The 27,095-nt window shown below is 55.6% G+C and overlaps 2 protein-coding genes across 14 annotated transcripts in view; one reads left to right on the top strand and one right to left on the bottom strand.

The window, feature by feature from the left end:
- Positions 1-12,058, top strand: part of CHD5 (chromodomain helicase DNA binding protein 5) — an 81,265-nt gene extending 69,207 nt beyond the window's left edge. Inside the window, exons 34-43 of the mRNA XM_064279922.1 lie at positions 196-285; positions 904-1,041; positions 1,283-1,391; positions 4,130-4,262; positions 4,647-4,842; positions 6,301-6,464; positions 6,584-6,782; positions 7,296-7,326; positions 7,648-7,796; positions 11,946-12,058. Of these exons, the coding sequence (XP_064135992.1) occupies positions 196-285; positions 904-1,041; positions 1,283-1,391; positions 4,130-4,262; positions 4,647-4,842; positions 6,301-6,464; positions 6,584-6,782; positions 7,296-7,326; positions 7,648-7,796; positions 11,946-12,058 (1,322 nt within the window). The remainder of the gene's footprint in view (positions 1-195; positions 286-903; positions 1,042-1,282; positions 1,392-4,129; positions 4,263-4,646; positions 4,843-6,300; positions 6,465-6,583; positions 6,783-7,295; positions 7,327-7,647; positions 7,797-11,945) is intronic.
- Positions 12,059-12,078: 20 nt separating this feature from the next.
- KCNAB2 (potassium voltage-gated channel subfamily A regulatory beta subunit 2) overlaps positions 12,079-27,095 on the bottom strand; it is a 111,117-nt gene continuing 96,100 nt past the window's right edge. For 11 of the 13 annotated variants that reach the window (XM_064281150.1, XM_064281157.1, XM_064281153.1 and 8 more), the window contains 8 exons: positions 26,745-26,788; positions 24,878-24,964; positions 20,371-20,456; positions 18,579-18,699; positions 18,365-18,459; positions 17,299-17,419; positions 16,584-16,672; positions 12,079-15,182 (listed from right to left, as the gene is read on the bottom strand). In XM_064281150.1, the coding sequence (XP_064137220.1) occupies positions 15,093-15,182; positions 16,584-16,672; positions 17,299-17,419; positions 18,365-18,459; positions 18,579-18,699; positions 20,371-20,456; positions 24,878-24,964; positions 26,745-26,788 (733 nt within the window). In that variant the 3' untranslated portion in view covers positions 12,079-15,092. The remainder of the gene's footprint in view (positions 15,183-16,583; positions 16,673-17,298; positions 17,420-18,364; positions 18,460-18,578; positions 18,700-20,370; positions 20,457-24,877; positions 24,965-26,744; positions 26,789-27,095) is intronic. The other 2 variants (XM_064281158.1, XM_064281163.1) reach the window with 1 other exon arrangement.

Raw genomic sequence — 27,095 nt, 5'->3', positions numbered from 1 at the left:
CTTTTGGCTATTGTGAATAGCGCTGCAGTGAACACTGGTGTTCACGTATCTGTGTCCCGGCAAGAGGGGCTGTCTTTGACGGCAGCTGTTGGACTTTGAGTAAAATGTCATCGATGGCTTGGGTCATCAGGACTAAAACAGTACCCGATGTTCTTCCTGGACCCCTTCCTACCCATGAACCCCTTTGTCTTGCAGAGGAAGTGCTTCCAGAGAAGGAGAAAATTCTGGACAAGCTGGAGTTAAACTTGATCCACAGCAGAGGGGACGGCAGTGATTTCAGGCCAGGTTTGGGGCTCTTTCCTGTGCTCTGCCCTTTTATCCTTTGGTCCCTGGAGGTGCCATCTGGACCCTGTTCAGCCTCCTGCAGCCTCCTGGGCACTGGGCCCTCAGTCCCAGGCCCTGACTGGAGCCAGTGGGTAGGAACAAGGCACTCCAGGCCTGGAAGTACTATGGCTCTGTGCCAGGAACAGACTCCCCCTCCTCTCTCATGACCCCTCCTTGGGCTCCAGGCACCACCAGGAGGGAGGAGAGCTGGCCAAGAGCTTGGCATGGAGGATTTGAGGTTCAGCTGGATGCTTTGTGTACCTTTACGTGCTGGAATGTTCTGGAACAGTCATGCTTAGATCAGACCCTTAAGGCAGCTCTGCTTTCCTTGAACTTGACTGTACTTTCACAGTGCTCTCCCTCCCTGTCCCCATGGGTCCTGATGTGGTGGGGGGAGGGCACTGGGCCTGGAACCAGCCCTCCCTGCTCCAGATGGAGAGAGGGGCCTGCTGGTCTTTAGCTTAAAATTCCTCTTGGCGGTGAGCCCCTGGAGGACAGGGAGCTGTGTTTCCTGCTTGCCTTTGGATTTCTAGCTCTTGGCAGAGAGAAGTGAATGAATGTGGGTCTGTCCTCCCATAGATGACACCAAGGCTGAGGAGAAGGAGTCCATCGAGACTCAGCAAAATGGTGACAAAGAGGAGGATGAGGAGGGGAAGAAGGAGGACAAGAATGGGAAATTCAAATTCATGTTCAACATTGCAGATGGGGGCTTCACAGGTAACGAGGTGGGATAGTGGGCAGGGAGCTGGGCTGCTGGTGTCGTAGGCTCCCTGACTGCATGGATGCCTGGAGACTGGGCAGACTGCTATTTTATGCTAAGGTGTGAATGGTTGATAAAACCTGTTGCATAACTTTTCCTAGCAGTGGAGCTCACCTGAACCCTCGGGGGAGGGGGGAGCTGGTGAGTAATGAGGGCCTGGGGGATCTCTCTTTCCACTTCCCTGGGCTGGTTTCCCAGAGTTGCACACACTGTGGCAGAACGAGGAGCGTGCTGCTGTGTCCTCGGGCAAGATATACGACATCTGGCACCGGCGCCATGACTACTGGCTGCTGGCGGGCATCGTGACGTATCCTTGGCTGGGCTGGGCTGGACCGGGTGGGAGTTACCTGTTCATCCATGGACCTCAGGGAGGGGTGCAGGGCATGAAGGGGGTGTGAAGTGAGGAGCCAATGACAATGCAGGTGATGATGATGATGAGACCACAGCAGCAGTTTGTCTCTTTACACTCAGTACTCACTCTGTCCTTACAGTGGCCTTTCAAGATGGGCGCTCCTATGGTCCCCCATTCTGCATAGGAGGAAGTAGAGGCTCAGAGAGGCCAAGTAACTTGCCCAGGGACACATAGCTGATATATCACAGAGTAGGATCCAACCTATCTGGCTGCTTTTAAGGTGGCACAGACCTTACCTCCTTCAAGTAATGACACTTGAGAGATGATTCACCTTTACAAAGGCTTTAATGTATTTATTCATTTGGTATTTATTGAGCACATAGTATGTGCCAGGCATGGAGGATGTAGCAGTGAGCAAAAGAGAAAAACCCCTGCCCTCCTGGGGCTGATATTTTCCTGGGGGGAAGACAGTGAACACCATGAATTCGCCAAGTGTCGGGTACAGTGTATGCCCAAAAGCAAGGAGGGAGCATAGTGGACTGTCACTGTAGGGGTTGGGTTGCAGTTTCCAATGGGATCATCAGAGAAGGGGACTTTTTTTTTTATTGTGCCTTAAGTGAAAGGTTATAATTCAAGTCAGTTTCTCATACAAAAACTTATACACACATTGTTATTTGACCCTAGTTGCTCTCCCCCTAATGAGACAGCACACTCTTCTCCACCCTATATTCCCCATGTCCATTCAACCAGCTCCTGTCCCTGTCTGCCTTCTCATCTCTCCTCCAGACAGGAGCTGCCCACATAGTCTCATGTGTCTACGTGAGCTAAGAAGCACACTCCTTACCAGTATCATTTTATGTCTGATAGTGCAGTCTAATCTTTGTCTGAAGAGTTAGCTTTGAGAATGGTTTTAGTTTTGGATTAACAAAAAATCTGGGGGCCATGATCCCTGGGGTCCCTCCAGTCTCCGTCAGACCATTAAGTCTGTCTTTTTATGAGAATTTGGGGTCTGCATTCTACTTTTCTCCTGCTCCATCAGGGATTCTCTGTTGTGTTCCCTGTCAGGGCAGTCATTGGTGGTAGCCGGGCACCATCTAGTTCTTCTGGCCTCAGGCTGATGGAGTCTCTGGTTTATGTGGCCCTTTCTCTTGAGCTCATATTTTCCTTCTGTCTTTGGTGTTCTTCGTTCTCCTTTGCTCCAGGTGGGTTGAGACCAACTGATGCATCTTAGATGGCTGCTTGCTAGCTTTTAAGACCCCAGATGCCACTCACAAAGTGGGATGCAGAACGTTTTCTTAATATACTTTGTTATGCCGGTTGAGCTAGATGTCTCCAGAAACCATGGTCCCCAGACCCCTGCCCCTGCTAGTCTGTCCCTCGAAGTGTTTGGTTGTATTCAGGAAACTTCTTAGCTTTTGGTTTAGTCCAGTTGTGCTGCCTGCCCCTGTATTGTGTGTCGTTCTTCAGAAGGGGACATTAGAGCACATTATCCACAGGAGGTGAGGACGTGCCACACACCTGCCCCCAGGAGCACTCCCCGGCCAAGCTGACCTTATGACAGCACAGACCTGGGATGGGTCTGGTTATTACAACGAGAGGTGGAGCGTCGTAGAACAGGGGTCAACAAACTTGTTCTGTAAAGGGCCAGAGAGTAAATATTTTAGGTTTTGCAGCCAGATAGTCTCTGTTGCAGCTGCTCAACTCTGTCATAGTAGTGAAAGCAGCCATGTTGTTGTTGTTGGGTGTTATGGAGTCAAATCTGACTCATAGCGACCCCATGTAGACAAAACATAAACCAAGAAGCATGGCTGTGTTCCAACAAAACTTTATCTATAAAAACAGGCTGTGGGCTGGACTTGGCCAGTGGGCCATTAATTTGCCGGCGCCTGTCATGAAGATTAAGTTTAGGCCCAGCCTTCCTGAGTTCAAATCCTGGGTCTGCCCCTTACTAACTAGGGCAGATAACTTCATTGTGCCTCAGTCCTTTGTTAAAAGGGGGTGTCTTAGTTTCTTGTGGCTGCCATAACATAGTAGCACAAACTGGGTGGCTTAAAACAAAAATCTATCCTCTCACTGTCCTGGAGGTTGGAAATCTGCAAGTAGGGTGTCGGTAGGGCCGTGCTCCCTCTGATGGCTCTAAGGGAGGACCTCCCTATGCCTCTTCCAAGTTCTGGTGGTTTCTGGCAATCCTTGGCATTCCTTGGCTTTTAGACACTTCACTCCAATCTCTGCCTCCATCGTCACGTGGATGTTCTTCGTCACGTTCTCCGTGTGTGTGCCTGTCCAGATTTCCCTCTCATAAGGACATCTGTCATTGCATTTGGACCCACCCTGCTCCAGTATAGCGTCATCTTAACCCGATTATATCTGCAAAGACCCCATTTCTAAATTAGGTCACCTTCACAGGTACTGAGGGTTAGGACTTGAACATATCTTTTTTGGGGACGTAGTTCAGCCCACTATAAAGATTGACATAGTATTTGCCCCACAGATTGTTGGGACGAAGGAGTTACACAGTGGGTTTGTGCTGATGTTGTCACCATCAACATCAACCTTACGCATGGGGCAGCTGAGGTTCATGAGAGCTCCCAGCCAGGACACGGAACCCTGGGCTTGTCCCCCACCCCCTACCCCGCCACCAGGGCCCCGCCTCTTCCAGTGGCTAGGTTTGCCCTTAACGGTGCCCACTCTAGGCATGGCTATGCTCGCTGGCAGGACATCCAGAATGACCCGAGATACATGATCCTCAACGAGCCCTTCAAGTCTGAGATCCACAAGGGCAACTACCTGGAGATGAAGAACAAGTTCCTGGCCCGCAGGTTCAAGGTCTGTTCTGAGAGGGGTGGAGGCTGGTGGCGCTGCAGGAAGGGTAGGCTTCACGAGAGTGGGGACCTCAGCGTCAGGAAGCATGTACCCAGATAAGGCTGCCAGCCAAGGGGAGTCAGGTAGTCAATCAACTAACAGGGTGTGGGCATCCTTGCTTCAGGCTGGAATCGCTCCCCAGGGTGAGTGCCCCATCCATCTGGGGTGACAAGAACCTAGCTTGGGGAAGGCTCCAAGGAACAGGTGGGCATGGACAAGGGGCAGGTGGGGGTGTGTGTTCCACCTCTCTCCTTCCCACCCAGAGTAGGGTGGGTGCTGGTGAAGGAGGGGGTGTGGCCAACCAGGAAGAGGGTCTCAGCCCATGCTTAGTCCCCTCTGTCCCCCCAGCTGCTGGAGCAGGCGCTGGTCATTGAGGAGCAGCTGCGGAGGGCCGCATACCTCAACATGACCCAGGACCCCAACCACCCAGCCATGGCCCTCAATGCCCGCCTGGCTGAGGTGGAGTGCCTTGCTGAGAGCCACCAGCACCTGTCCAAGGAGTCCCTGGCTGGGAACAAGCCTGCCAACGCTGTCCTGCACAAGGGTGAGGAGCCTGTCTGCCTTCCTGCCAGTGTCCTTGGCCAGGGATGAGGGGACTGATGGGGCAGGGGCCAAGGCAGAACCTCACCTCCTGAGGCTGGGCCGCCAAGGCGGAGCCCCCTGGGCCGAGATGGGACAGTCCTATCATCCAGTCCTGCCATGACCTATGGGAAAACTGAGGCCCCTCCTCCTCCTCCCTTTTTCTAAAGTCCTACTCTATGCCAGGAAACCCTGGTGGCGTAGTGGTTAAGAGCTACAGTTGCTAACCAAAAGGTTGGCAGTTTCAATCCACCAGGCACTCCTTGGAAACCGTATGGGGCAGTTCTACACCATCTTACAGGGTCACTATGAGTTGGAATCAACTTGATGGCAACAAAACTCTATGCCAGGCCCTGGGCTGGGGGGAGGTGACCCAGAAGAAGACTAAATTGTAAGAGCTCTCGTTTATTGAGCCCTGACAATGTGCCTTAAATAAGTCCCATCTTTAATCCTTGTAAATATCCTTAAGTGGTCAGTCTTGTTGGAGCCCTTGGGTGGTACAAACAATTAATGTGTTCTAACTGTATGAGTCGGAATCGACTTGACGGCACTGGGTTTTTGAACCCAAAGTTTGGAGGTTCAAGTTCACCCACAGGCACCTTGGAAGAAAGGCCTGGTGATCTATTTCTGAAAAATTAGCCATGGAAAACCCTGTGGAGCGCAGTTCTACTCTGACACACATGGGGGCGCCATGAGTCGGAGTTTACGCAACAGCAACTGATTTTATATTTTTTTTCCTGATCAGTCATTATTATCCCTATGTTAAAGACGAGGAAATGGAAGCTCAGGGAGGTGAAATGATTTGACCAAGACCTCAGGGATTCGAGTCTTTGGTGCTCATACTCCAAATCTGCGCCTGTAATCCTTGAGCACGTTTCCTGCCCTCAGGAAGCTCCCAGGCTGGGTGGGAAGCCCAGAGCCTAGAGTCACATGACAGTCACCAGACTCAGAGATGGGGGAAATGTTTCCTGAGCCCCGCGACCCGGTCACAGTCCTGCCCTGCCAGTACCCTACCTTGTCCCCAGGAGGCTGGCCGAGGGCGTGGAGGCTGTAAGGAGGGAAGCCTAGAGTTGACTTTCCTCCCTAGAGAGGCCCCGGGGGAAGCTCTTAGCTGCTTCAGATTTCCCAGTTGGCAAATCTCCACTTTGCTGGCCTTGGAGGGCCTGGTGAAAGAGCGCCCCCTGGTGCCTACTGCTTGAGGCATGCAGTAATAAGCCAGTTACTGCAGAGTCAGCTCGGACTCATGGCGACCCCATGTGTGTCAGAGCAGAGCTGTGCTCCACCGGGTTTTCAGTGGATGATTTTTTAGAAGGATTGCCAGGCCTTTCTTCTGAGGAACCTCTGTGTGGACTTGAACCTTTAACCTTTTGGGCATTGGGTAGGCAGGCACTGAAGGGCCTCCGTCCTCCCTCCTCCTGCCTAGTCTTGAACCAACTGGAGGAGCTGCTGAGTGACATGAAAGCAGATGTGACCCGCCTGCCCTCCATGCTGTCCCGTATCCCGCCGGTGGCTGCCCGCCTCCAGATGTCAGAGCGCAGCATCCTGAGCCGCCTGACCAACCGTGCTGGTGACCCCACCATCCAGCAGGTCAGCCTCTGCCCGTGCGCGCCGCCCGAGCTCCTCCCACGCCCATCCTAGGCGCCCCTTGGCTGGGGCCTGGGTGGGGGCTGCAGGATTTGACCTTTAAAGCTGGTCCTTGCCTCCAGGGCGCTTTCGGCTCCTCCCAGATGTACAACAACAACTTTGGGCCCAACTTCCGGGGCCCTGGACCGGGAGGGATTGTCAACTACAACCAGATGCCCCTGGGGCCCTATGTGACCGGTAGGTGCCCGTCGGCTTCTGGGCAGCATGCACAGGGCGCCCTGCGGGGCGCCGACCTGCCCGTCGTGGCACCGGGCCAGCACGGTATTCTCTCTCTCTCACACAGATATCTAGTCGGCCCCGAGACTTCCCTCTGTTGCAGCGCTCATTTCCAGCTGAGGTAAAGCTGCCCCCACATGCTCCGCTGTCCGACACCCCCACCCCTCAGCTCGGCAGATCAGGCCTGGCCAGAGCTGGCCCTGTTCCACATACCTGCTTCATGTCCCAAAGCCTTGTAGCCCTTCCTGCCAGAATTCTGAGGCTTCGAGGGTCTCAGACATCAGCTAGCCTGCAGCCCCTCCAGTCAGCACCCTTTGCCCCAGGGCAATCTAGGAGCCAGTGGTCTGCCCAGGCTTCTAGACACTTCCCTGGTCGCTGGTACAGCTAGTAGACTGGGTGGTGCTTCTATCCTGTGACATTGTCTGTGTGCATGTGTATTCATGAGGAGAGGGTCAGGGACCATCATGCTCAGCCTGGACCCTGGCCCTGTCCCCACTGCCCTGCCCCCAGTGCACACTGGAGCATTAATCTTGTCTCACACCCTTACTCTCTGCCCAGGACCTGAGGGTGGCTGGGGGCTAGGGGACCTGTGAGTATTACTGGCTGGGAGGGGGGAGTTATTCCAGCTACACACTAGCTGGCCTCCACCGAGCTGTCTGTCCCCGTAATAACTGTTGCTGCGAGTGGAGGCATCAGAGGGGCTTTCAGACTGGCTGCCCCGCTGGATGCTGCTGTCAGGGGAGTTTGCTGGCACCCTGGGTATAGCCCATTGCCTGGCCTGGGCCTGTGGCTAGGAGGTCAGAGTGTTATCTGGACGTGATAGGCTATGTGGGGGTAGGGTGGCTGTAGGGTGTTGGGCTCCTGTACTGAAGACCCCCCAACTGCATAACCCCCCATTTACCTCTCGCAGCCACGCCTACCAGGCCACCTACCTGACCCCCACGGGAGAGAAAAGCTACCGCCTTTTTAGGAGCCAGTGCCACCTGGGGACCAAAAGAGAAACTGAGTCATGCCATCACATGGAGGATGAGGCCAGCCTGGCTGGGCCAGACCCCAGAAGTGCCATGTCATCACAATTCAAGTGTTCTTTATCCCGGCCACCACACCCACAGCCACCTGGACGTGCAACCCTTGGTCACTTCGTCCAGAACGGCTTCCTAGAAGAGATTTCATTTATTTGTACATCTTTTGCACTTTCTTATTGGCGACTTGAACATTTGTCTTGATAAAAGTTGAATGAAGTATGGAGGAGTCTAACTTCGAAGCACTTAACGTCTTTTTCTGTATCATCGGGCACTAGACTGGAAGGGAAGCTTCCAGAAGACCTGCTGCCGCCCTGTGGACTGGCCTCACTGGGGAGACCAGCATCTGGAGCCTGGGAACCCCCAGGTGGCCTGCACTCCCGTCTGCGCTTGTGAGACTGCGCCTCCGCCCAGGCCCCTGCCTACTTGGGGCAGCCCCCAGCGCCAAGTGGGCAGGTCTGAAGGAGGGGCTGTCCAGTCTGATAGCAGAGGCTCTGGCTGATGTTTGGGGTCCAGGCAAAACACTTTCAACCCTTTTCCTGCCAGGGTTGGAGACCACCAGGTATGTCCTGCCACCTGTTGGCAAGTATCTGTCCTGGCCTGGTGTGTCTCGCAGGCCCTGGCCACTTCCATTCCCAGGAGAGGGCCTGTTGCCCCTCAGGATGTGGCAGGCCCAGTGCGCCCTCCTGGGGGGTGGGGCTGGGGCTTGGGGAATGGCATGTAGTCTTGGAGTGGAGGCGGCTGAAGCCTTGGTTTTGGGGCTACTGCTACTGCAGGGCTGTGGTTATGGCAGGTCAGAGTTGTCCCATAGGGTCCAGTACCCGCCCCCTACAGGAGCCTGGACTTCCCCCTGCTCTTCTGTCCCTGAAAGGTCTTGGTGGGTGCACTCACCATCTGGAGAGGGACCATAGCTGCCCTCGCTCTGCTCCAACTTGGCTTGAGGAGAGATTTGCTTGGAGGGAGGGGATGGGACCCAATGGCCTCTCTAGGCGCTTGCCTTAGGCAGCGCAGGCTTCCTGCCTTGATTCCTGCTGGGAACAACCCCCACATCCTTCAGAATCCCACCCTGATGGCCCACACTGCTCCACCGCAGCCAGTGGGAGCATGGAATGGCCCAAGTGGAGGGGGTCCCAACTGGGCCCTCCCAGGGCCTGTCTGTGGGTGTTCCTCCCCTAGCCCAGCTCTGCCTGGAAAGATTTCTGAGTCTTAAGCAGGGAGTCTCCCTGGGGAGATACCTGGTGCAGAATTCTGTTTGTGAGGGCAGGGGAGGGGCTTAGTGAGAAACAACCCAGAGGGCAGGGGTGGGGGTAGGGACACCTGCAGGGGCTTGGACTGGGCTCCGGGAGCGGTGGGAAGCTGATGTGCAGTGTACTTCTGAGGCTGGATGGCCAAGAGGCCAGGCCAGGTCAGGGTCAGTGCTCGTGGCTTGTTTTGTTGTCTTGGCTCAGCACTTACGACTAGGGGCCTGGGCAATTGCCTGCCCCTCGAGCCTCACTTGTCCTCATCTATGAAATGGCTCTCTCTGAACCCCTGGAGGGGGCTGGACCCCCAGGGTCCTTTCCATACTGGACACTCCCTCCAAGACCCACCTGACCCTTGGGTTGTGGTGGCAGCGTGGGGGCATCCTGGCCCTGCCCACTAGGGGGGGTGCAGGTGGAGCAAGTGCACAAGCCTGGGAGAACAGTGTAGAGTTCGGGGACACACGTGTTACATAGGCTGGCCCCACTGCCCTGCCCTTCGAGGTGGCTCATTCTGGACCATGCCCTTCGAGGTGGGCTCATTCTGGACCATGGTGGTCCATCCCATGTCTTGTCCGCTGCGTGTTGTGTCCTCTGGCTAGTGCCTCCTGCAAAGGCACCTGCCTCAGGCCCTGGTGAGGTGACCTGCCCCAGCTCATCCCCAACCCAGGGCCCTGTGAAGCTCCCCTCCCCACTTGGTAAACCCTGTGGTTGGCCTCACTGGGAACAGTACCACGCTCCCTGGCTGCGTTGGATGGCTGAGTGGATGGCTGGAGGCAGATGGCTCTGGCAGGGCTGGTGGTGCCTCCTGGGCAGTCCCTTCTTCCCAGGAGCCTTCTGTGCTCCTCCCTCCCTGTTTGTCCCCAGGCCTCCCCAGTCTCCCCCTTTCCCTCCTCCTTTACTGGGTTAGAGGCCACATGAGGTTCGCCTGGACAGTCTGGCCAGAGCTCCTTGTGCCTGGACCCTGGCATGGCCTGCCCTCAGGAAGGGTCGTGCCACCGTGTTGTCCAACACCCAGGAGGTGGGGAGGGCAGGCACTGGGACACTGGGGATGGGCTTTCTGCTTGACTAGTTTGGGAGAGGAAACAGCATCTTCAGATTGTTTTCTTCTTGATTTATTGGTATCTCCTGGCAGAAGTGCTGGTGGTGGTGGTGGGTGGTGTCCACTGCCTTTGGCATCTTTGGGCTGGATTTGGTTTTTGCTGCTGGCAGAATTTGGACCTTGTGTGCAAATGGATCCCAAGGCACCAGCCCTCGTTTTTGTTTCTGGCCATGTTATGATTTAGCCCAACACCTAGTAGAGTTTCTGTTGAGCCGCCTTTGGGCCAAAGGTCTCAGAAGGCATCGCTCACTGGTATTGAGGTGTTGGACTCGCCATGTCCAGAGAGCTTCCCTCTCACACACAGCTGCCATGGAAGCCCCTTCTCCCTGAGACACACGATGTGGGGACATGCTCCCCGAAAGACCCCTTTAGAAACGCGTTCGTCATCTCCACATTTGGCTTCTCCCAGAGGGGGACCAGGACTTCCGCCTGCTCCTTATGACCAAGTCCTGCTGAGACCGGACAACTGGCCCAGACACCTGCCCTCCCTCTTGCTGGTGGTCCCTTCCAGCCCAGGGAACACCTCAGCCTCGTTCTCACGTCTTGGACCCCAAGGCAGTGGGCAGGGGGGAAGGGCTGGGCTGGAGGCTGCCACTTCCTCTCTCCCGCTGTCTTGGGGCCTGGCCACTGCCCAGGGTGGACGGTCTCCTCTGGCGTCCTCCCATGCAAACCACGGTGTTGGTGGACAAAGCTGGCACCTACTCATTCCATAGATCTGAAGTTTACAGGTTGTGGTATGTCAGCCCAAAGTCATTGGCATTGTTGTGTTTTGGGATTTTTTCTTAATTTTCAGGTTTTTTTTAAACAAAGTATTTTTTTAGGTATGATAACCCAGAAAGGGCCTGTTGGGTGTGTGTGTGTGTGTCCTGAGCTCCCCATGTTAGAGATGGAGCTACGTCTCTGCTGCTCCCCCTCAGCCTGGAGATGGGAGGGGCAGAGGGAGGGAGGGAACAGACATGCCACTCAGCTGGCCCGTCCCAGTGTGGTGAGGACCCAGCCCCTTGCTCTGGGAGGAAGCCCAGGCCCAGGTCGGAAAGGAGGGGGCCGGGCTAGCCTGGGGTGGGTGCTTGGGGGCCAGGCAGGAGGGTCCCTGGTGGAGGCTGAGCTTTGGAAGCTGAACACCCTCAGGAGCCGTGACTTGTCTGGTCCTCGTCCTCTGTGGCTGGGCCCGTGGGAGGGTTGACAGACCGTAAGCCGACACAATCATCTTTACTTTGTACTCCGTGTGTATGTTTTGGTTTTCTGTGTTTTAATAAATCCTTTGGGAAAGGATTGAATCAGTGTTTTCCTAAGACAGCCTCACTGATTTAGGATGGGAGGAGCTGGGGGTGGGGAGGGGTGTTGGGTGGGTGAGAGCTGGGGGGAGGAGCTGGGGTGGGGAGGGGTGTTGGGTGGGTGAGAGCTGGGGGGAGGAGCTGGGGTGGGGAGGGGTCTTGAGTGGGTGGGAGGAGCTGGGGGTGGGGTGTCAGCCTGTGCCTTCTCTCCCTTGAGAAGACTTGCCCCAAAGGCTAAGGGGCTCTTTGGGAAAGAGGGGAGCCCCAACTAGGAGTGTGCTGGGTGGTGCCGGCCCCTCCCACCTGTGCCCTGACACATACTCCACTGCATTAGAGAAGCACAACCCCAGACACCCCTGACCCTAACCTCTGTCATCCTTGGGGACAACAGCCCAGGCAGATCCCCCGGGAACACAGCAGCCTCCCAGCAACCAGCTCTGCACCTTGGAGGTGATACCCGAGAGCGGCAGGAAAAGATACCACCATTCCCCATGGACCCCTGGGCTGAACTGCCTGGGAGAGATGTGGGGTCTTCTGCCCACCCTGTTTCCTAGTCTCTACCTCTCCCACAGGGCCTTTTCCCCCACCCCCATGTCAGACCCGGAGGCGCCTGCGTTGCTGTCCCTCCCCCGCTGCCCTGGCTCCACCCCTGGCCTGGATCCCCATCCCCAGCTCAGGGGACTGAGAGAGCAGGAGCCTCTGAGGTCACTGGAGCTCGGGTTTATTTTGTCATTCATAAATACAGTGGCTGTGTCTCGGTCTGCGCAGCGCGTCTGGAAGGGCAAGGCGAACAGCAGTCTGTCTGATGGGGGATGCGGTTAGCGTGGAGCCACGGTTATTAAAAAAAGGAGGGCCAGAAAAGCATGGTATTTACATGACGAAGAGAACGGACAACAGAGCAAGCCCCTCTGTAGTTCCTCAGGACCTCGGACTTAACATCATTTCTGATGGGAAATAGTGGGGGAGTCCGTGTGTCGTGAGCCCCCCAACCTGGGCCCAGTTCCTGTGTCAGTACTCCTGGTGGTGGGGACCCAGTCAAGCAAACTGCTTCAATGTGGGGTGGGGAAGCTGGGAGGGGGCTACGTCTGCTTAGCAGCTCAGGGGCTCTTGAGGGCTTTCCTCCTGGGTCCTCCTCATAACTAGGTACGGGAGCCCTGAGAGTCCAGGGAGGAACCAGGCCGCCCCTTCCGGGCCTGCCTATGCCTTGAGGGCAGGTGCCAGCCAGAGGCTGGGTTTCCCTTCCCAGGCTTTGTGCCCCTAGGTCTGAGTTCCCTTTCCCATGGACCCCATAGTACTCCTGCCCCCACCTCACAGACGTCAGGGGAAGGGCCCCCAGGAATACATAGAAGAAACAGGATCCCTCAGAACAGTGACCTGGGGCACCAGCATTTCAGCCTTGGCTGAGGGCAGGTGCCTGTCCTCCCTGTTTGGCAAACACCTCTCCAGGCTGGGTCTGGTGTGGCTCTTGGGGAGCGGCAGCCCCCACCTCAGGCACCACTGCAATCCCTGGCCCATCTTCCTACAGTGGGCAGGGCCTGGGGGGGCAAAGGGTGGAAGGGGCCCAGATGCTGTGATGCTGAGGGGTGAGACACTGGCCTGTCCTGGGTCCTGCTGTCCAGGCCTGAGGACTGCAGCTGGGCCTGGGAGGGACAGCAGCCACTGCAGGGTCCATCTTTGGAGCAGGGCACCCCAGCCCCATGTGATGGTGGAGGGTGGCCACAGACTGGGGTGTCCCTCCCCTGCCCCTTGGGCCTTTCTTGTGCTATTAGGATGGGACTTGGTGGAGAGGATGGATGAAGAGGACCTGTCTCCTGGGGCTCAGCACCAAGTGGGCAGTGGAGGAAAACATGCCCCTCCCCACCTCCTTGCCTGGTGGCTTTCCTAAAGCCAGGTTCACAGGTGTCAGCCCAGCCATGATGGGCTGGGCAGGGAGGGGCCTTCCAGAACAGCAGCTCTCTGAAGAGCAAAGAAGGAGCACCTGGGCCTGCCCTGATGCATGGGAGGGTGGAGCACCCAGGTGTTGGGGTGGAAAGGGGCTGAGCAGTGGAGCCTGTCACCCTGCCCCCACAGGCTGCTTCCAGTGATGCTTAGGACCAGGGTGCTGGGCTCCTGGCTGTAAGCCTCTCTCCGGAATCTGCAGGCTTCCGGCCCCACCACCCCTTGGGAGAACACTGAAGCTGGGGGAGGGGGAGGGGATGTCCTCCCAGTCAGCCCTCCCTTTGGGGTGGGGTGGGTGGATCTTGGGGGCAGCACTTCCTGTTCATCTGCCCCATCCAAACCAGACCAAACTAGTTGCCATCAAATTGATTCTGACTCATGGCAACCCTGTGTGGGTCAGAGCAGAACTGTGCTCCGTAAGGTCTTCAAGGCTGTGACCGTTTGGAAGCAGGTCATCAGGCCATTCTTCTGAGGCACCTCTAGGGGGAGTTCGAACCATCAGCCTCTGGGTTAGTGGTGGAGCGCTTAACCATTTGTTCCACCCAGGGCTCCTAGCCCATCTGCCCCAGGCACCTAGAAGCCCTAGAGCACCCCAAGATGTGTCCCTCACCTGGCTGCTCTGAAAGACAGAGCCTCCAGGTGGCACCTCTCCAGGGACAGGCTCCCAGGGGTCTTCTCTGACACTGGGTGGTCAGGTCTCCCAGCCCCCGGGCGTGCAGCCTGTGTGAAAACCCCAGGTCCCCCTCTCTGAAAGGGTCAAAGCATGTTTTCTCTGCAGATCCCAAGTCTACCATCCTGGAGCAGGGCCGAGCAGAGGCTTGGAGGGGGGTCATTAGAGGAGGGACTCAGACAGGGAGGAAAGTGTGCCTGTGCACATGGACCCTGCCTGCCCCTGCTTGCTGCTGCCCCTGGTGCAGTCAGCAGCCACAGTCTTGCCAAGAAATGCTTAACCTCAAGCCTTCTGGAGTGGGCGACTGGCAGGGAGAGCAGGCAGGCCCCAGCAGAGGCCGAACCAGAGCCTGCTCCACCAGCCTCTCCTGTGCTCTGGTCTCCCTGGTCTGGGGTTCACCAATCTTTCCCAGGGAGGAAGCCAGGTGGGGCCAGAAGCTTGAAATCAGACCTCAAACATTTTGAGTTCCAAACAGCAGAGTCAGCCCCCCTAAGTTTCTCTGCTCCTGCCAGCCAGGTAATGGGGTGGGGGTTAAGGGTCAGCATGGCAGGGTTGGCTGGTGCTGAGATGGCGGGGATGTGGGGTGCAGGGCAGGTGGAGAAAGGGGTGGGCAGAGGAGTGTGAGGTCAGGTGCAGGGGAACAGTACCTGGAAACCTTGAAAAGAGGTTGGGGGAGGCTCCCAGGTGGGGAGGCCCTGTCCTCCAAAGCCTAGGGCCCAGCAGAGGAGCGCACAGGAAGAGCCAGACCTCCTTTCTTTTTACATTACCACTCTCCCCTTCCCCAAGCGCCAGGTGGTCCCAGCAGAGGAAAGACTGCCCTGCCTACCCCAAGGGCCTGACCAGGTCCCCCGGGCCTTGCTTAGGGAGTGTGGGTGCAGGGCGGCGGCTGGGAGGAAACAGGGGTTTCTTCTTCGAGGATGAGCAGAGGTTACGGAGCGTCCTTCTCCCTTTGGCTGGCTCGCCAGCTCCAAGTCCTCGCAGCCTCTTGGCCGTGTTGTGTCTTTTGGATGCAAACCGCACTCTTCCCTTTGCTTCAAAACAGCTTAAGCGAACGAGCGAACAGAGACTAGGAGGTAAAGGAAACTGTCCCAGCGGCCGGGGTGGGGTTTTCTTAGGATCGGTAGTCCTTTTTGCTGTAGGGTTTATTGCCCAAGATACTATCAATCTCGTGGATAAGGGAAGATGACAATTTTGGAAGGACCTGTGTGCAAGACAAGAGTGGATCAGAATCCCACCCACAGGACTGGCCTGGCTTGCAGAGGAGGCGGGAGGCATTTTCCTGAATGTTCCGCTGGTCCCAGCCAAGCCTGACCTCATCACATCTGGCCTCCATCTGCAGCAGATGGAGGGCAGGCTGCTTTTGTGTTCCATAAGGTTTAGGGCAGAGAGGGAGCATGCCCTGGTTTAGACTCTCCTTACAAACTCCAGGGTGTTCCAGAACCTTCCAGAAAGGCGGTGGGGGCATAAAATGCTCTCCCCAGCTTTCCCTGCCTCACCTGGCAGCAATAGCACACTTCAAGGACAAAACTCTGGGAGGTGTCTTTGATTCCGTTTTCTCTCACTCTCATATTCAGTTTGCCCTTCTATTGGCCCCACTTTCAAAAGTATCCAGGATTCAACACTTCTCCTATCTCCCAACCACCTATCTTTCCCCTGGGTGACGGCAGTCACTTCTCTGTTTCTCCTTTCCTTCCCAAAGTCTCTCCTCTACTCAGTTGGAGAGAAAAACAAAAACAAAAAACCAAACCAGTGTCTGTCAAGTCCACTCTGACATATGGAGACCCCATGTGTGTCAGAGTAGAGCTGGGCTCCACAGGGTTTTCAACAACTGATTTTTTCAGAAATAGATCACCAGGCATTTCTTCTGAGGTACCTCAGGTGAACTCGAACCTCCAACCTTTCAGTTAGGAGCAAAGCGTGGTGATTGTTCGCACCACCCAGGGACTCCAGAGAGAAGGATCCTTTTAAAGTGCAAGTGGGATCATATCCCTCCTCAGGTCACGAACCAGAATAAACACCAAAGTCCTCACAAGGCACACAGGCCCCGGGGAATCTGTGCCCTTCCTCTCTGAGCTAACCTCCTCCCTCTCCCCTCTGCTCCAGCCCACGGGCCCTTGCTTTCCTTGGCTGTGGCTGTGCCGGGCTCACTCCAACTTTGGCCTTAGCATCACTTTTCCTGCTGCCTGGAAACTTTCTTCCTCAAGAATTCCCATGGCTTATTCCCCCACCTCCTTTAAGCCTTTGCGCAAATGCTACTTTCTCAACAAGCCTACCCTGATGACACCCCTTAAACTTGGGCCCATGGCTACATCTTCCTCCTGTCCCTGGCTGGGCATTCCTATGCCCCCTTACCTTGCTCTGGTTCTTTTTTATCTTCCCATAGTGCTTATCAGGTCTAACACACAAAATAATTTACTTATTTCTTGTATATAATGTTTACTCTCTGTTCCTGCTAGAAAATGAGCTTGTCAAGAGCACGGATGGGTTCATGATGTAACCCAGACACCTAGACCAGTGCCTGGCACATGGTAGGTGCTCGATGAGTATGGCTGGACAGAGAGAACAGGGACACTGAGCCCTGCCCAGCAGGTCCCGTGCTCACCTGGATTGCTCCGATGTTCTCCATCAGCTGGTCTGCATTGGAAGCCCCCAGGAGCACGGAGCTGACCCCTTCGTTCCTCAGACACCAGGCTGGGGGCATCAAGGTGGCAGGTGAGGGGGACGCACCCACTGCCAGGGCCATTTTTGCTTTTGCCCCCTTGAACTCTCCGCTAGAGACACCCAGCCTTTTGGTCTGGCGAAAAGGGTGCCTAGGAAGCCCAGTGCTCAGTGCCTATGCCCTCAGCAGTGCTAGGTGGGGACTTTGCTCAAGGGGAGGCTGGAGAAGGTACTGGGCCTTCAGTATTGGGGAAGGCCTGACACTGACTGCTTCCTGGTGGAGAGGTAGCTCAAGTGCTCAAGGACCCCATCCTCTCCCCATGAATGTGGGAGGCCCATTACCCACAGCTGGCTGATGGAAGGGTGATTAAGGCACTCAGGGACCCCCCATCTCCCCAAGGACACAAGCCCCAATCCTATACCCAGGGCCCTGTTACCCATGGCTGGCCCAGGCCCTCAGAGACCCCTACCATCTCCCTAGGGATGCTGGCCCCAACCTTACACATGGCTGATGGAGGGGTGGCTTAAGCACTTGGGGACCCTCCACCATTTCCTTAGGGACACTGGCCCTGACCTTATACCCACGGCCCATACCTATGACTAGCTAGGGGACATTGCTCAGGCCCCCCACCTTCTCCCACCTGATCCCAGCTCATTACCTATGGCCAGCTGGGGGAGGGTGCAGCCCAGGCGCTCAGCGATGGCCTGCAGCTCCTTCAGCTTGGCCTGCTGGCGCCGGCCCTCCTCACTCAGAATCTTGTCCTTCAGCCACTGGTAGCCCTGAGGGGGTGAAGCCCACAGGTGAGGGAAAGTTACCTGGACCTCTGTATGCATTTTCCTTCCAGATCCTTCTCTTTCCCAAATAGCATCTCTCACCTCACTCAAAGCCAGGGCAGCATCCTGCCCTCTCCCCCAAGGCCTAACCATATCTGTGAGCCAGGCCTGGGCGGTAGGAAGAATGGGGGACCTGCTGCACTCTGGAGCCCATGGTCTGTGAGGGCCTGGGGCTGGACCACAGCTGAGAAAAGGTGGCTGACAAGGTGGTAGAGGTGCTGACTTCCCTTCTCCCCAAAAGCCGGTAGCTGGGGGAGGTGTGCTGCCGCCTTTGGCCCAGGGGATTGGCCTGGGCTGGGGGCTCCAGGAACCCTCCCCTAGGATCCAATCCTCCCAAGGGGTTTCCTGACCTTGCTGTGGGTTGGGGTGGAGAGTGTGGGCAAGCTAGGCCATCCTGCCCTTGAACCTGGGGTCAGGGCTCCGGTGCGGGGTCTGACCTGGCTTAAGCAGGCCCTACTCTGCTTGCCTCTCATCCCTCAAAACCCATAGTCTGGGGACCCTCCTAGTCCCCATTCCAGAGGTGTGTACGTGGGGCGGTCTTGTCCCAGGGGGTCACCTCTGAGTGGCCCTGCAGCCCCCAGCACTGAACTTAACTCCAGAGCTCTTTCTGATGGTATAGAGAGTAGGGGGTACTTGGAGGACGGGGTGTCCCCAGTGGCATATGGACCCAACCCAGGCTGTGAATGTTAGCCCATGGGGGGACAGAGGCAGGTGGGGGGAAGGGGCCTCCTTGCCTGGGGCATGTCCCACAGAGCAGGTGGCCCCTCTAGAACTGGGGTCAGGCACGATGGGGTTTGGGAAGCCCTGTCCAGCAGGCCACCTCCCAAAGACCACACCTCTCCAAAGTGTTGGCCCTGCCTGTCCCGCCCCACCTAGGACCCACTCCCTCACCTTCAAGGAGGCTCTTGAGTAGGGTGGGATGCCACTGTCGTACTTTCCGGAAACGATGCCACAGGCTAGAGGGGACCAGGTCATGGCACCTACTCCTGGGAGAGAAAGCAGGCAAGGTCAAGCCTGGGCCCTCTTCCCGGACAAGCAGCAAGGGTCTTGGGGATGGCCTGGGCCTGGGGCCCCTGTCGTAGGGGAGGGAATTCTGGGGGCATACCTATCTTGTGGAACAGCTCTGGCAGCTGCACCTCCACCTTCTCACGCTGGAACATATGGTACTCAGCCTGCTCACAGATGGGTGGAATCAGGTTGAACTGCCGGGCCACTGAATAGGCCTCCTGTGGGGGGAAAAAGCCACAAGATTGCCCTGCTGGTAAGGGCCTGTCTGGGGGGACAGGAGGAGGCATGGGAGATGACCGGGGGCAGGAAAAGTCAGGAAATTGCTGGGCTGGCTGCCCCCATCCCTTGCCCTGGTCCCAAAGTGCTCACAGCTTCCCATAGGGCCCTCAGTCCCTGGTGAGCTGGTAAAAAGGAGTAGGTCGTGGGACCCCAAGGCTAGAAGGGATTAGGGGAAAGTATAGTGCAGTAGTGAGACCTGGGTTCTGGAACTTACTGGCCCAGTGGCCTTGGGAAAGGGGCTTAGCCCTCCATGCCTCAGTTTCCCCATCTGTCACAAGGGTCAAATAATTCAACAGTGTTCACAGGCCTCACAACAAACAGGGCCTGGCCTGTGGTGGGTTCTCAGAAACTGCTGGCTCTACTGTTACTGTTTTTACCCTGACCATTACCCTAGGGCCCTGGGCCAGGATGCTAGCAGTGGCAGAAGACACAAGGTCAGGAGGGAGAGGGCTGGCATCAGCCCACTTCTGGGACTTGTAGCCCAAGGCTCCTGGGGAAGCCCTGCCCAGTGCTCTGAGATGACCTGTCCCCTCTAGTTTGAGACTACATGTTCTCATCTGTAAAATGGAGACAAACATCCTGACACCTGGTGAGCTCAGGTGTGTGACTGTGGAGCTCGGTGCTGGCTCTGGATGGCCTCAGGAAAATGCCAGACACTCGTTAGTTTCACAAAGGTGAAAGGCTGAGGAACCTCAGGGCTTTTCTAGTTGCATTTAACTTGAAATGAGAAGCCTGTTCAATTTCTTTGGCAAGGCAGAGAGATAGGGCTGCCAAGAGGAGAAACCCCTTTTCTCAGGAACAACTTGCCCTGGGAGTTCTGGGATGTGGCATCAGCCTTCTCTGTGCCCACACCCCCACCCCCCGCAAGGATGGACAGCAGCCTCACCTCTTCAGATCTCTTCCCCCCACACCTCCTCCCTCAGGTGCCAGCAAACCCCAGAAATAGCAAGAAATGCTTGCCATGCTCAGCCTCTGCTGCCTCCCGGGGAGGGGAGGGAAATGACTATTTAGTGGGATATTTTCCTGGAAATTGAGCCAGGTGGAAACATCAGGGATTATGGGATGGGAGACTAGGATCATGTTTCACGTCAGCACAGGCTCTGAGCTGCGCAGTAACCTTGGGCATGTTACCATGTTACTTAACCTCTCTGTGCCTCAATTTACACATCTGAAAAATGGGATGACAGCCACATTCATCTCATTGGCATTTAGTGGGAGTTAGTCTGCACACAGCACCTAGAGCACCCAGAGCCCAACACGAGGCTAACACTGGTGTCACCACTGAGTGCCTGCTGTGCTTCAGGACCTCTGCTCTCTTGGATAATCCCTGAAACAACCCCATGGTGTGTGTGTGGGAGAGGAGAGGGGGAGGGGGGTAGGTATTCCTAGCAGTCTTGGTCTGCAGGTAGGGAAACTGGGGATCGTTCAAGGCGACTGCAAAGCCTGCAGCTATTACCCCCACACCCCCCATGCTCTCCCTTCCCTTGGTACCAGTTAGGAGGCAGCTGTGAGCAAAACCATCCCAGCTGCCTGCTGCCAGCTCTTCACCCATGACGTGAGGCCAGGAGCCTGCATCCCGGAACCATTCCTGTTCCGAGTGGTCATCGTACCATGATCTCCATGGAGCTCCAGCGTGACGTGCCCCAGTACATGGCCATCCCCTGGTTGATGACGTGGGTCATGGCGCGCACGGTCTCTGTCAGGAGAGAAGGGGAGATCGAAGGTGGGAGGGGGCCGGGCACACAGGGCCCAGCCTGGGGATGGTCTGCACACTACAGGCGGGCACCACGAAGGGAGAGGTTGCAATTACATCTTGCAAGCAGTGTATGTCCTGGCATCCAAGTTGGGTGTGTGTGTGTATGGATGGGGGTGCTCTCCAGGATGGAAGAAAGGAGCCAATAGCAAACCAAAAAGCTGGTCTTGAGAATAGTTTCCCCAAATCGTTTTAGGCTGAAAGCAATCTTGGAAAAATGGGTTATGGATGGATGGACTGTGACTTTTCTAGGGCAGATTAGAGGGCCGAGGGGGGAAGGTGAAATCAAAGAATGTGATTCTAGACTCTCAATGCCCCCACTGAGAATCTCTGGTCTGGGGAAGAATCAGGGGCCACCATCACTTGGGAAGAACGTAATAAATATATTAAGTTACAATCAGATTGACCAACTGCATCAGGAAGTAAACAAACACATTTTTTGTCTGTTTCTATTCTCTGAATTCTCAATGGAATCCAGAGAATGGAATAGAGTGGTCATGGTGGTATCTGAAAGGACAACAAAAGGCAGGGCGTGGGCCCCAGGTGCTCCCAGAGGCTGGAGGCTGCAGGGTGGAGTCCTGGTCATGTCTAGGAGGGCCAGCTCCTGGCTGGGGAACCAGAGCAGACCAGGAAAGCCCTGCTCTGCCCACACCCAGGTTCTCAAAGGAGCCCAGCGTCAGCCAGATTCGCCCCCTGACAGGTGATGGCAGTGGCTTCTGTTGCCAGGGCGGAGAGTTCTGGGTGCTTCTCCTAAGAAGAGCCAAGTCATGGAGTGGAACAACCTGAACACTGAACAGCAGAGGGTCCTGGGTCCTAAAGACTCTGTCTCTGAAATGCCACTCTGTCCTTTTAAATGAGAGAGGAGGGACCCACTCCCAATTACACAATAGATTCGTCCTAGTATTCAAAAAAGCTTCTGAGAAACAAAAATATGCCAATGATAGCTCCCCCTACCCCAGCTGTTTTTGGCCTCGAAGTTTAACATTTCAAATGCTTCTTAGCTGTGCAGAGAGTGGGGCCACCCCGTCGAATGTTTCACAGGTACAATACAGTGCTTGCAAGGGCAGCTGCCAAGTGTGGTGTGGAAAGTAAAGTTGGAGGACAAGTGTTTCTAAAAACAAAGTGATTTAACATTGGTCCTTGAAAATCCCCATCACTCCCCACGTGGCTTGCTCCTGATCTGCAGAGATGGGTGGAGGTCCCTGAAAATGGGAGTGGTGGGCGAGATGGGAAGAAGGAAGGAAGGAGAACGCTGGGTTTGTTCTGGGCACCCTCCCTGCTCTGTTTTGGGATGTGTCTTCCCACTCTCCTGGGTCTCCAGGAGTTCCTTTGGCCAGGGCCCACATTTTCAAGTGGTTACTAGGCTATAGGTACGTCAGTGCACTTTGTAAAATCATAAGGCACTCTATTATTACTACTATTGGAGACCCTGGGTGGTGTGCAAATGGTTTATGCACTGGATTGCTAACAGATGTTAGAGGGTTGAGTCTACCCAAAGGCACCTCAGAACAAAGGCCTGGCAATCTACTTCTGAAAAACCCACCACTGAAAACCACATGGAGCGCAGTTCTACTCCGCCACACATGGGGTCACTATCAGTTGGAACAGACTGCATGGCAACTGTTTTATTTTTGGTATATTATTATTAGCAGTAGTAGTAGTTGTTGTTAGTGGCCCACTAACAACAAACGGGCCAAGGCCTACTTTTTCAGTGGGCCCTGGTCTAGGGAGTAAGCAAGGGCATACCAAGGTGGCTGGGCTTCCTGGGTGGTGATCTCAGCAGACTCACCCAAAATCCCCCCAAATCACCCCTCGGCTCCTACACCTGCAGGCCAATCCCCGCACTCTCCTTCCTTCCAAATCAGGGATGGGGCTCCTGGGAATCCCAGGGAGGAGCACTGGGAGGGAAGTCTGGCCCTCCCTGGGACCACCACCAGGCTGCCTGGCCTCCCTGCCGATGCTGCTATATTTGAGGGAGGAGAACAGTGCCTAGGAGAGGTCTAGGAGAACCTGGAGGGCCCTGGGAGATATCTGGCCACATCCAAACTCCGCACCTGCTCCCACGTGGCTGCCCTTGATCAGTTTTTTAGAAACACTCTTGGGGCACCTGTGACCATGCAGGGGACTCCCCAGTTCCTTTCAGCCAAGGCAGTACGTCCACATGCCAGCAAGAGGGCAGCCAGGAAAGCCCGTCCGCCAGCCTCACTCCCTCGCTCTTGCTGCTCTCTCGGATTACAGGGGACCCAAGGAGTCACATCACATGATGCACTGAGATGCCCTGCCCATGCAGGTGGTGGACAGAGTCAGCCAGGAGCCTGGAGGGGCGAGGCCACCGGGGCAGCAGCCTACACTGGATCCCCGACTGCTCTGGGGGAGAGCAGGGGCTTCTGGGCATTGGCAGGCTGGACACAGTGCCCATTCGCGGGAGGCTGGGCTCTCCACACTTGTGCCCAGGGTGATGTCTGTGGTCCCAGAAATGGACAATGGGGGGCAATTGTCCTTCACCTCAATATTTAATGCTGTTGAACAGAAGCAGGAGGACCAAATCCTTCCAGCTGCTGCCAAATGCCTTGGCTTCTCCTGCTGTGTTACAAATAATACATGGACGGGGTCAGATGGCGATGCCAGGTGCCCAGCTGGCCAGCACACACCCTTCCATCTGTGGAACACATCATATTCCCAGGGAAACCAGATCTTGTGCCGGGAGGATGCCTGCCCTTGGTATGGGGTCCTGGGGGCCCTTGAGTTTAGAAGGACCAAGTTTAGCCAGAGCCTTCCCCTGTGCTGCAGAGTTTGGCCAGCTCGCATATGCTTGCGTTCTTCAGGAGAAAAAAAGATTCCATCTCAACGGAGGGGTCTGGCCGCATGGCAAGGGCTGCGCACTGGCAGGTGGCCCAGCTCGAGGAAGGAACGTGAGTGGCCCCATGCTGTGCCCACGGAGGAGCCAGCCTGCTGTGGATGGGGAGGCCTCACAAAACATGAATATGGAAAAGACAAGATGTGTTGGGGCCTGCCTGTTCTGGGGTCTCCTATGTGTTCCCTCCTTGTGGGGACCTGGTCTGCCCTGGCCCTCCCCCTGGGGCTCTCTATGCCCAAAGTGTCGGGCACTGACCACAGCATCCCCAAATCAAGAGGCTGGGCGGACAGGCCACCCGCGAGGTCAGCTACCCGAGAGGTCACTGGCACAAGCAGGCTCAGGGTGGTGACATGCACAGAAAGGAAATGAGGAATGAAATGACCGCATGGACCAGGCGGAGAGACAGGGGTGCCAATGCGCTTTGCTTTTCCTTTCACTTGCAAGATGTTCTCATGGGGCATTTTTATCTCCTTTATGCATTTTATGGAGAAGTTTGTCATCGGGGGAAAGAGAGTCGTGTAAATAAACGCACTGTCTCATAAAATGCAGCTGGGACATGGGAGTCAATAGTCGGGCTATGGGCACTGTGTACCTTCTATGATGAATGTCCTGGACTTGGAGGAACTAAATGGGTCCCCTGGTGATAAAAGAAAGATTTAAAGAGACCAGAGTTTATAGCTGTGGGAGCGTGGGATGACAGAGGGCACGGGGAGGGAGGCACAAATCACTTCTCACAGAATATTCGTTTTGTTACCAAAAAAAAAAAAAAAAGGAAAAAAAATATACGCACACACACACGCAGGTATATATATAAAAAAAATGAGGAAAAAAAGTAACTTGAACGCAACTTAATTTTTCAAGTCCCTGGAGCAGCAAAGCACAAATGAGAAAATGCTGGTAGCAGGAAGTTGGGGGAGACAGGAGGGGCCGAGCACGCAGGAGTCAAAAGAATAGGTAAATGCCCAAAGACATCAAAACCACTTTTCAAAGCGCAGAACACGTTTTTCTCTTCTAAGTAATAATTTATCCCCCAGAGCAAAGGACCCCTCGAACCTCCCAGTAGAACGTGATTGAAAGGATGCAACAGTGGCCAAGAGGCATCCCATTTTGACCTCTTGTTGTTATTTTGAGCTCAGTTAGCTAGAAATTATTAATGGCTGAGAGGAGAGAACATTCCACACAGTTCTGAACACAGGAGAGAGCATGGAGCGACCCCAGGGGTGGGTCAGGTGTGGACCCAGAGTCAGGACAGGGATGTCCGCTTGGCCTGGGGGTGCCAGGGGGCACATAGAGGGCACTTAGAAGCACATTCAGGCCCTTGCTTTCCCCCACCCACCCACCCAGCCTGGCCTCTCTCCTTGTCAGCATGGGCACCCAATTTTGAGACTGATGCCCAGCGGTGCCTGCACTGGTGGGCATCAGAGCCTCAGGCCCAGAACCTTCCGTTAGCCCAGCTCCATCCTATAGGCGACTGTGCTAGGCCCTGGAGCTTCCCGAGAGCACCCACCTTCCATGGGTGTGTTGGGGTCTGGGCGGTTGGCAAATACCACGTCCACGTACTCCAGCTGCAGCCGCTCCAGGGAGGCTTTCAGACCTGGGGAGGGAGATGTATGGGGGAGGGGGGGCGTCACCACTGCTAAGAGCCTTTCACTAATGTGCCTCGGCACGAACCAGCACCTGCTACAGGGAGCCATGTAGGAAAAAGGAAAGAGGCCAGGCACTTAGGAGCTGTCCAGATGTGAAATGCTACGACCAGAGTGGGTGCACCGCAGGGCCCCCGGGCCACAGGCTGTGGTGAGGCATATGGCATAGACAGGGCTCTGGGACAAGGTGACTGTGACTGTACTGAGTTTTGAGGGTGCTCTGTGTACACGTGGAGGGGTCTGAGCAGGGCCCTGAGAACAGCGGCCTGTGCCCCACGGGCAGGCAGGAAACACCCCAGCCACCAGGTCACAGTCCCCTCCAACTTACTGCCAGTGGGTCCACGATGTTCCCTCCCTTTCCAAATGAACAAAGGGAAAGAAAGAAAGATGGAAGTGCAACAAGTGGCCCTGAGTTTAAGAATCGTTTAAGAGTTGTACAGCCCTGGATGGTGGTGGGACAGTGCGGGATGCTTACATGTCTGGAGAGAGGGCCCTGTCTCATCCTTCAGCCCAGGACAGAAACCCTCCAGCCACCGTCTCCTTGGAAATGTTCACCCACAGAGTCCAGAAGGGGTTGGGGTCCTGCTTCTTCTGGAGAATGGTGGTGGTGGGGGGTGACCATAGGCCAGAAGTCCTATGATTGGGTGAAGGGAGACCTTCTGAGAACACATATCCTCCCATGGGGGATCTCCTTGACTCCTTGGTGGCCACAGTGTAAAAGGGAGAGCTACGTTATCAAAGATGGAGTGAGCGTTATGTCTGTCATCTCTCCTGTAAAGACCAGCAATGTCCAAGACGGACAAATCATGAAGTAGTGCTTCGGCAGACAGGAACAGTGCAGAACAAACAGCTGACAGCGTTACAAGTGTTGGATCTGGGGGACAGGATGGGGGCAGGGGCAGGGGCGGGGCAGCAAGCCCTCCTAATTATTGATTTTTTTTTTAATGGAGTAATTACCTTGATGGAAATGAAATTCAATAGAAAAGGCACAAAGATAATTGAAATACAGAAGTGCCATATCCTAGCCGACCTCTCGTTCGGGTACTACTGAGTGCAAAGCCCTGGGCTCTGTGTAAGAGAGCCCCAGGAGGTGGGGGCTCTTGCTATCCCCACTTTACAGATGCTGTGACAGAGGCTTGGAGAAGTAGTGTCCCTTGTTCCAGGTCACCCAGCCAGCCTGGTCGAGCCTGGATTCACACCAGGCCTGTCTGTGTCCAGCCTCACTGGAGACAACTGCCCTGTGGAGGGTGACACAGGCTCGGTCCACCACACTCCTGCCCCTCCCGTAATACTCTTGCCCCACCCATCCCACTCCTGCCCCGCTCATCACACCCCTGAGCCTCCCTCGTTCCATGAAGGGCCTTGGCCCCATGGAAGGAGAGGCTAGGGGCACCAGGTACACCCAGGGCTTGGGGCCTTCCACTGTATAAGTGGAGCCCCTGGGTGGCTCAAATGATTAAGTATTAGACTACTGGCTGAAAGGTCGATGGGTCAGACCCACCCAGAGATGCCTCAAAAGACAGGCCTGGCGATCTACTTCTGAAAGGTCACAACCTTGAAAACCCTATGGAGCAGTTCTACTCTGCACACACGGGGTTGCCGTGAGTCAGAATGGACTGGAGGGCGACTATCAACAACAAAGGTGTGTAACTGCCGTCCACGTCCACTCTGACACGCCCACAGGCAGGTCCCGTGGGCTCAGGAGGCCACATGCTGCCAGCTCCTCCTCACCTTCAATGATGTGCTTCCTGGACAGGCCTCGCTCTGTCTCTGCCCTGAAAAACAGGCCGTTTTGGGAAAATGGGTATGATGCAATGTTAGGCAAAAAGGGGGTCAGCACCCAGTACATGCAGCTGATCCCACTTTGGGGACACAGCAGAGGCTGTGTAGATTGGTTTATGGGTGCCGAGAGGGTGGGTGCCTGAGAGGAGGGTGGGCCCTGGTCCCAGGCCTGTCTTAGGGTAAAGTGGGGCAGAGTAGGGTGGGGGTTTTACTTTTCAATTTGACCTTCTGCTAGGCTTGGATTTTTAAAAAAATTAGAATGAATTACATGCATAATTTCTAAACACAGAGCTGACATTC

Source organism: Loxodonta africana, chromosome 3, assembly GCF_030014295.1.
Source record: "Loxodonta africana isolate mLoxAfr1 chromosome 3, mLoxAfr1.hap2, whole genome shotgun sequence".
Lineage (NCBI taxonomy): Eukaryota > Metazoa > Chordata > Mammalia > Proboscidea > Elephantidae > Loxodonta > Loxodonta africana.
Note: the sequence above shows the minus strand (reverse complement) of the source record. Positions and strands in the feature narration are given on the sequence as shown.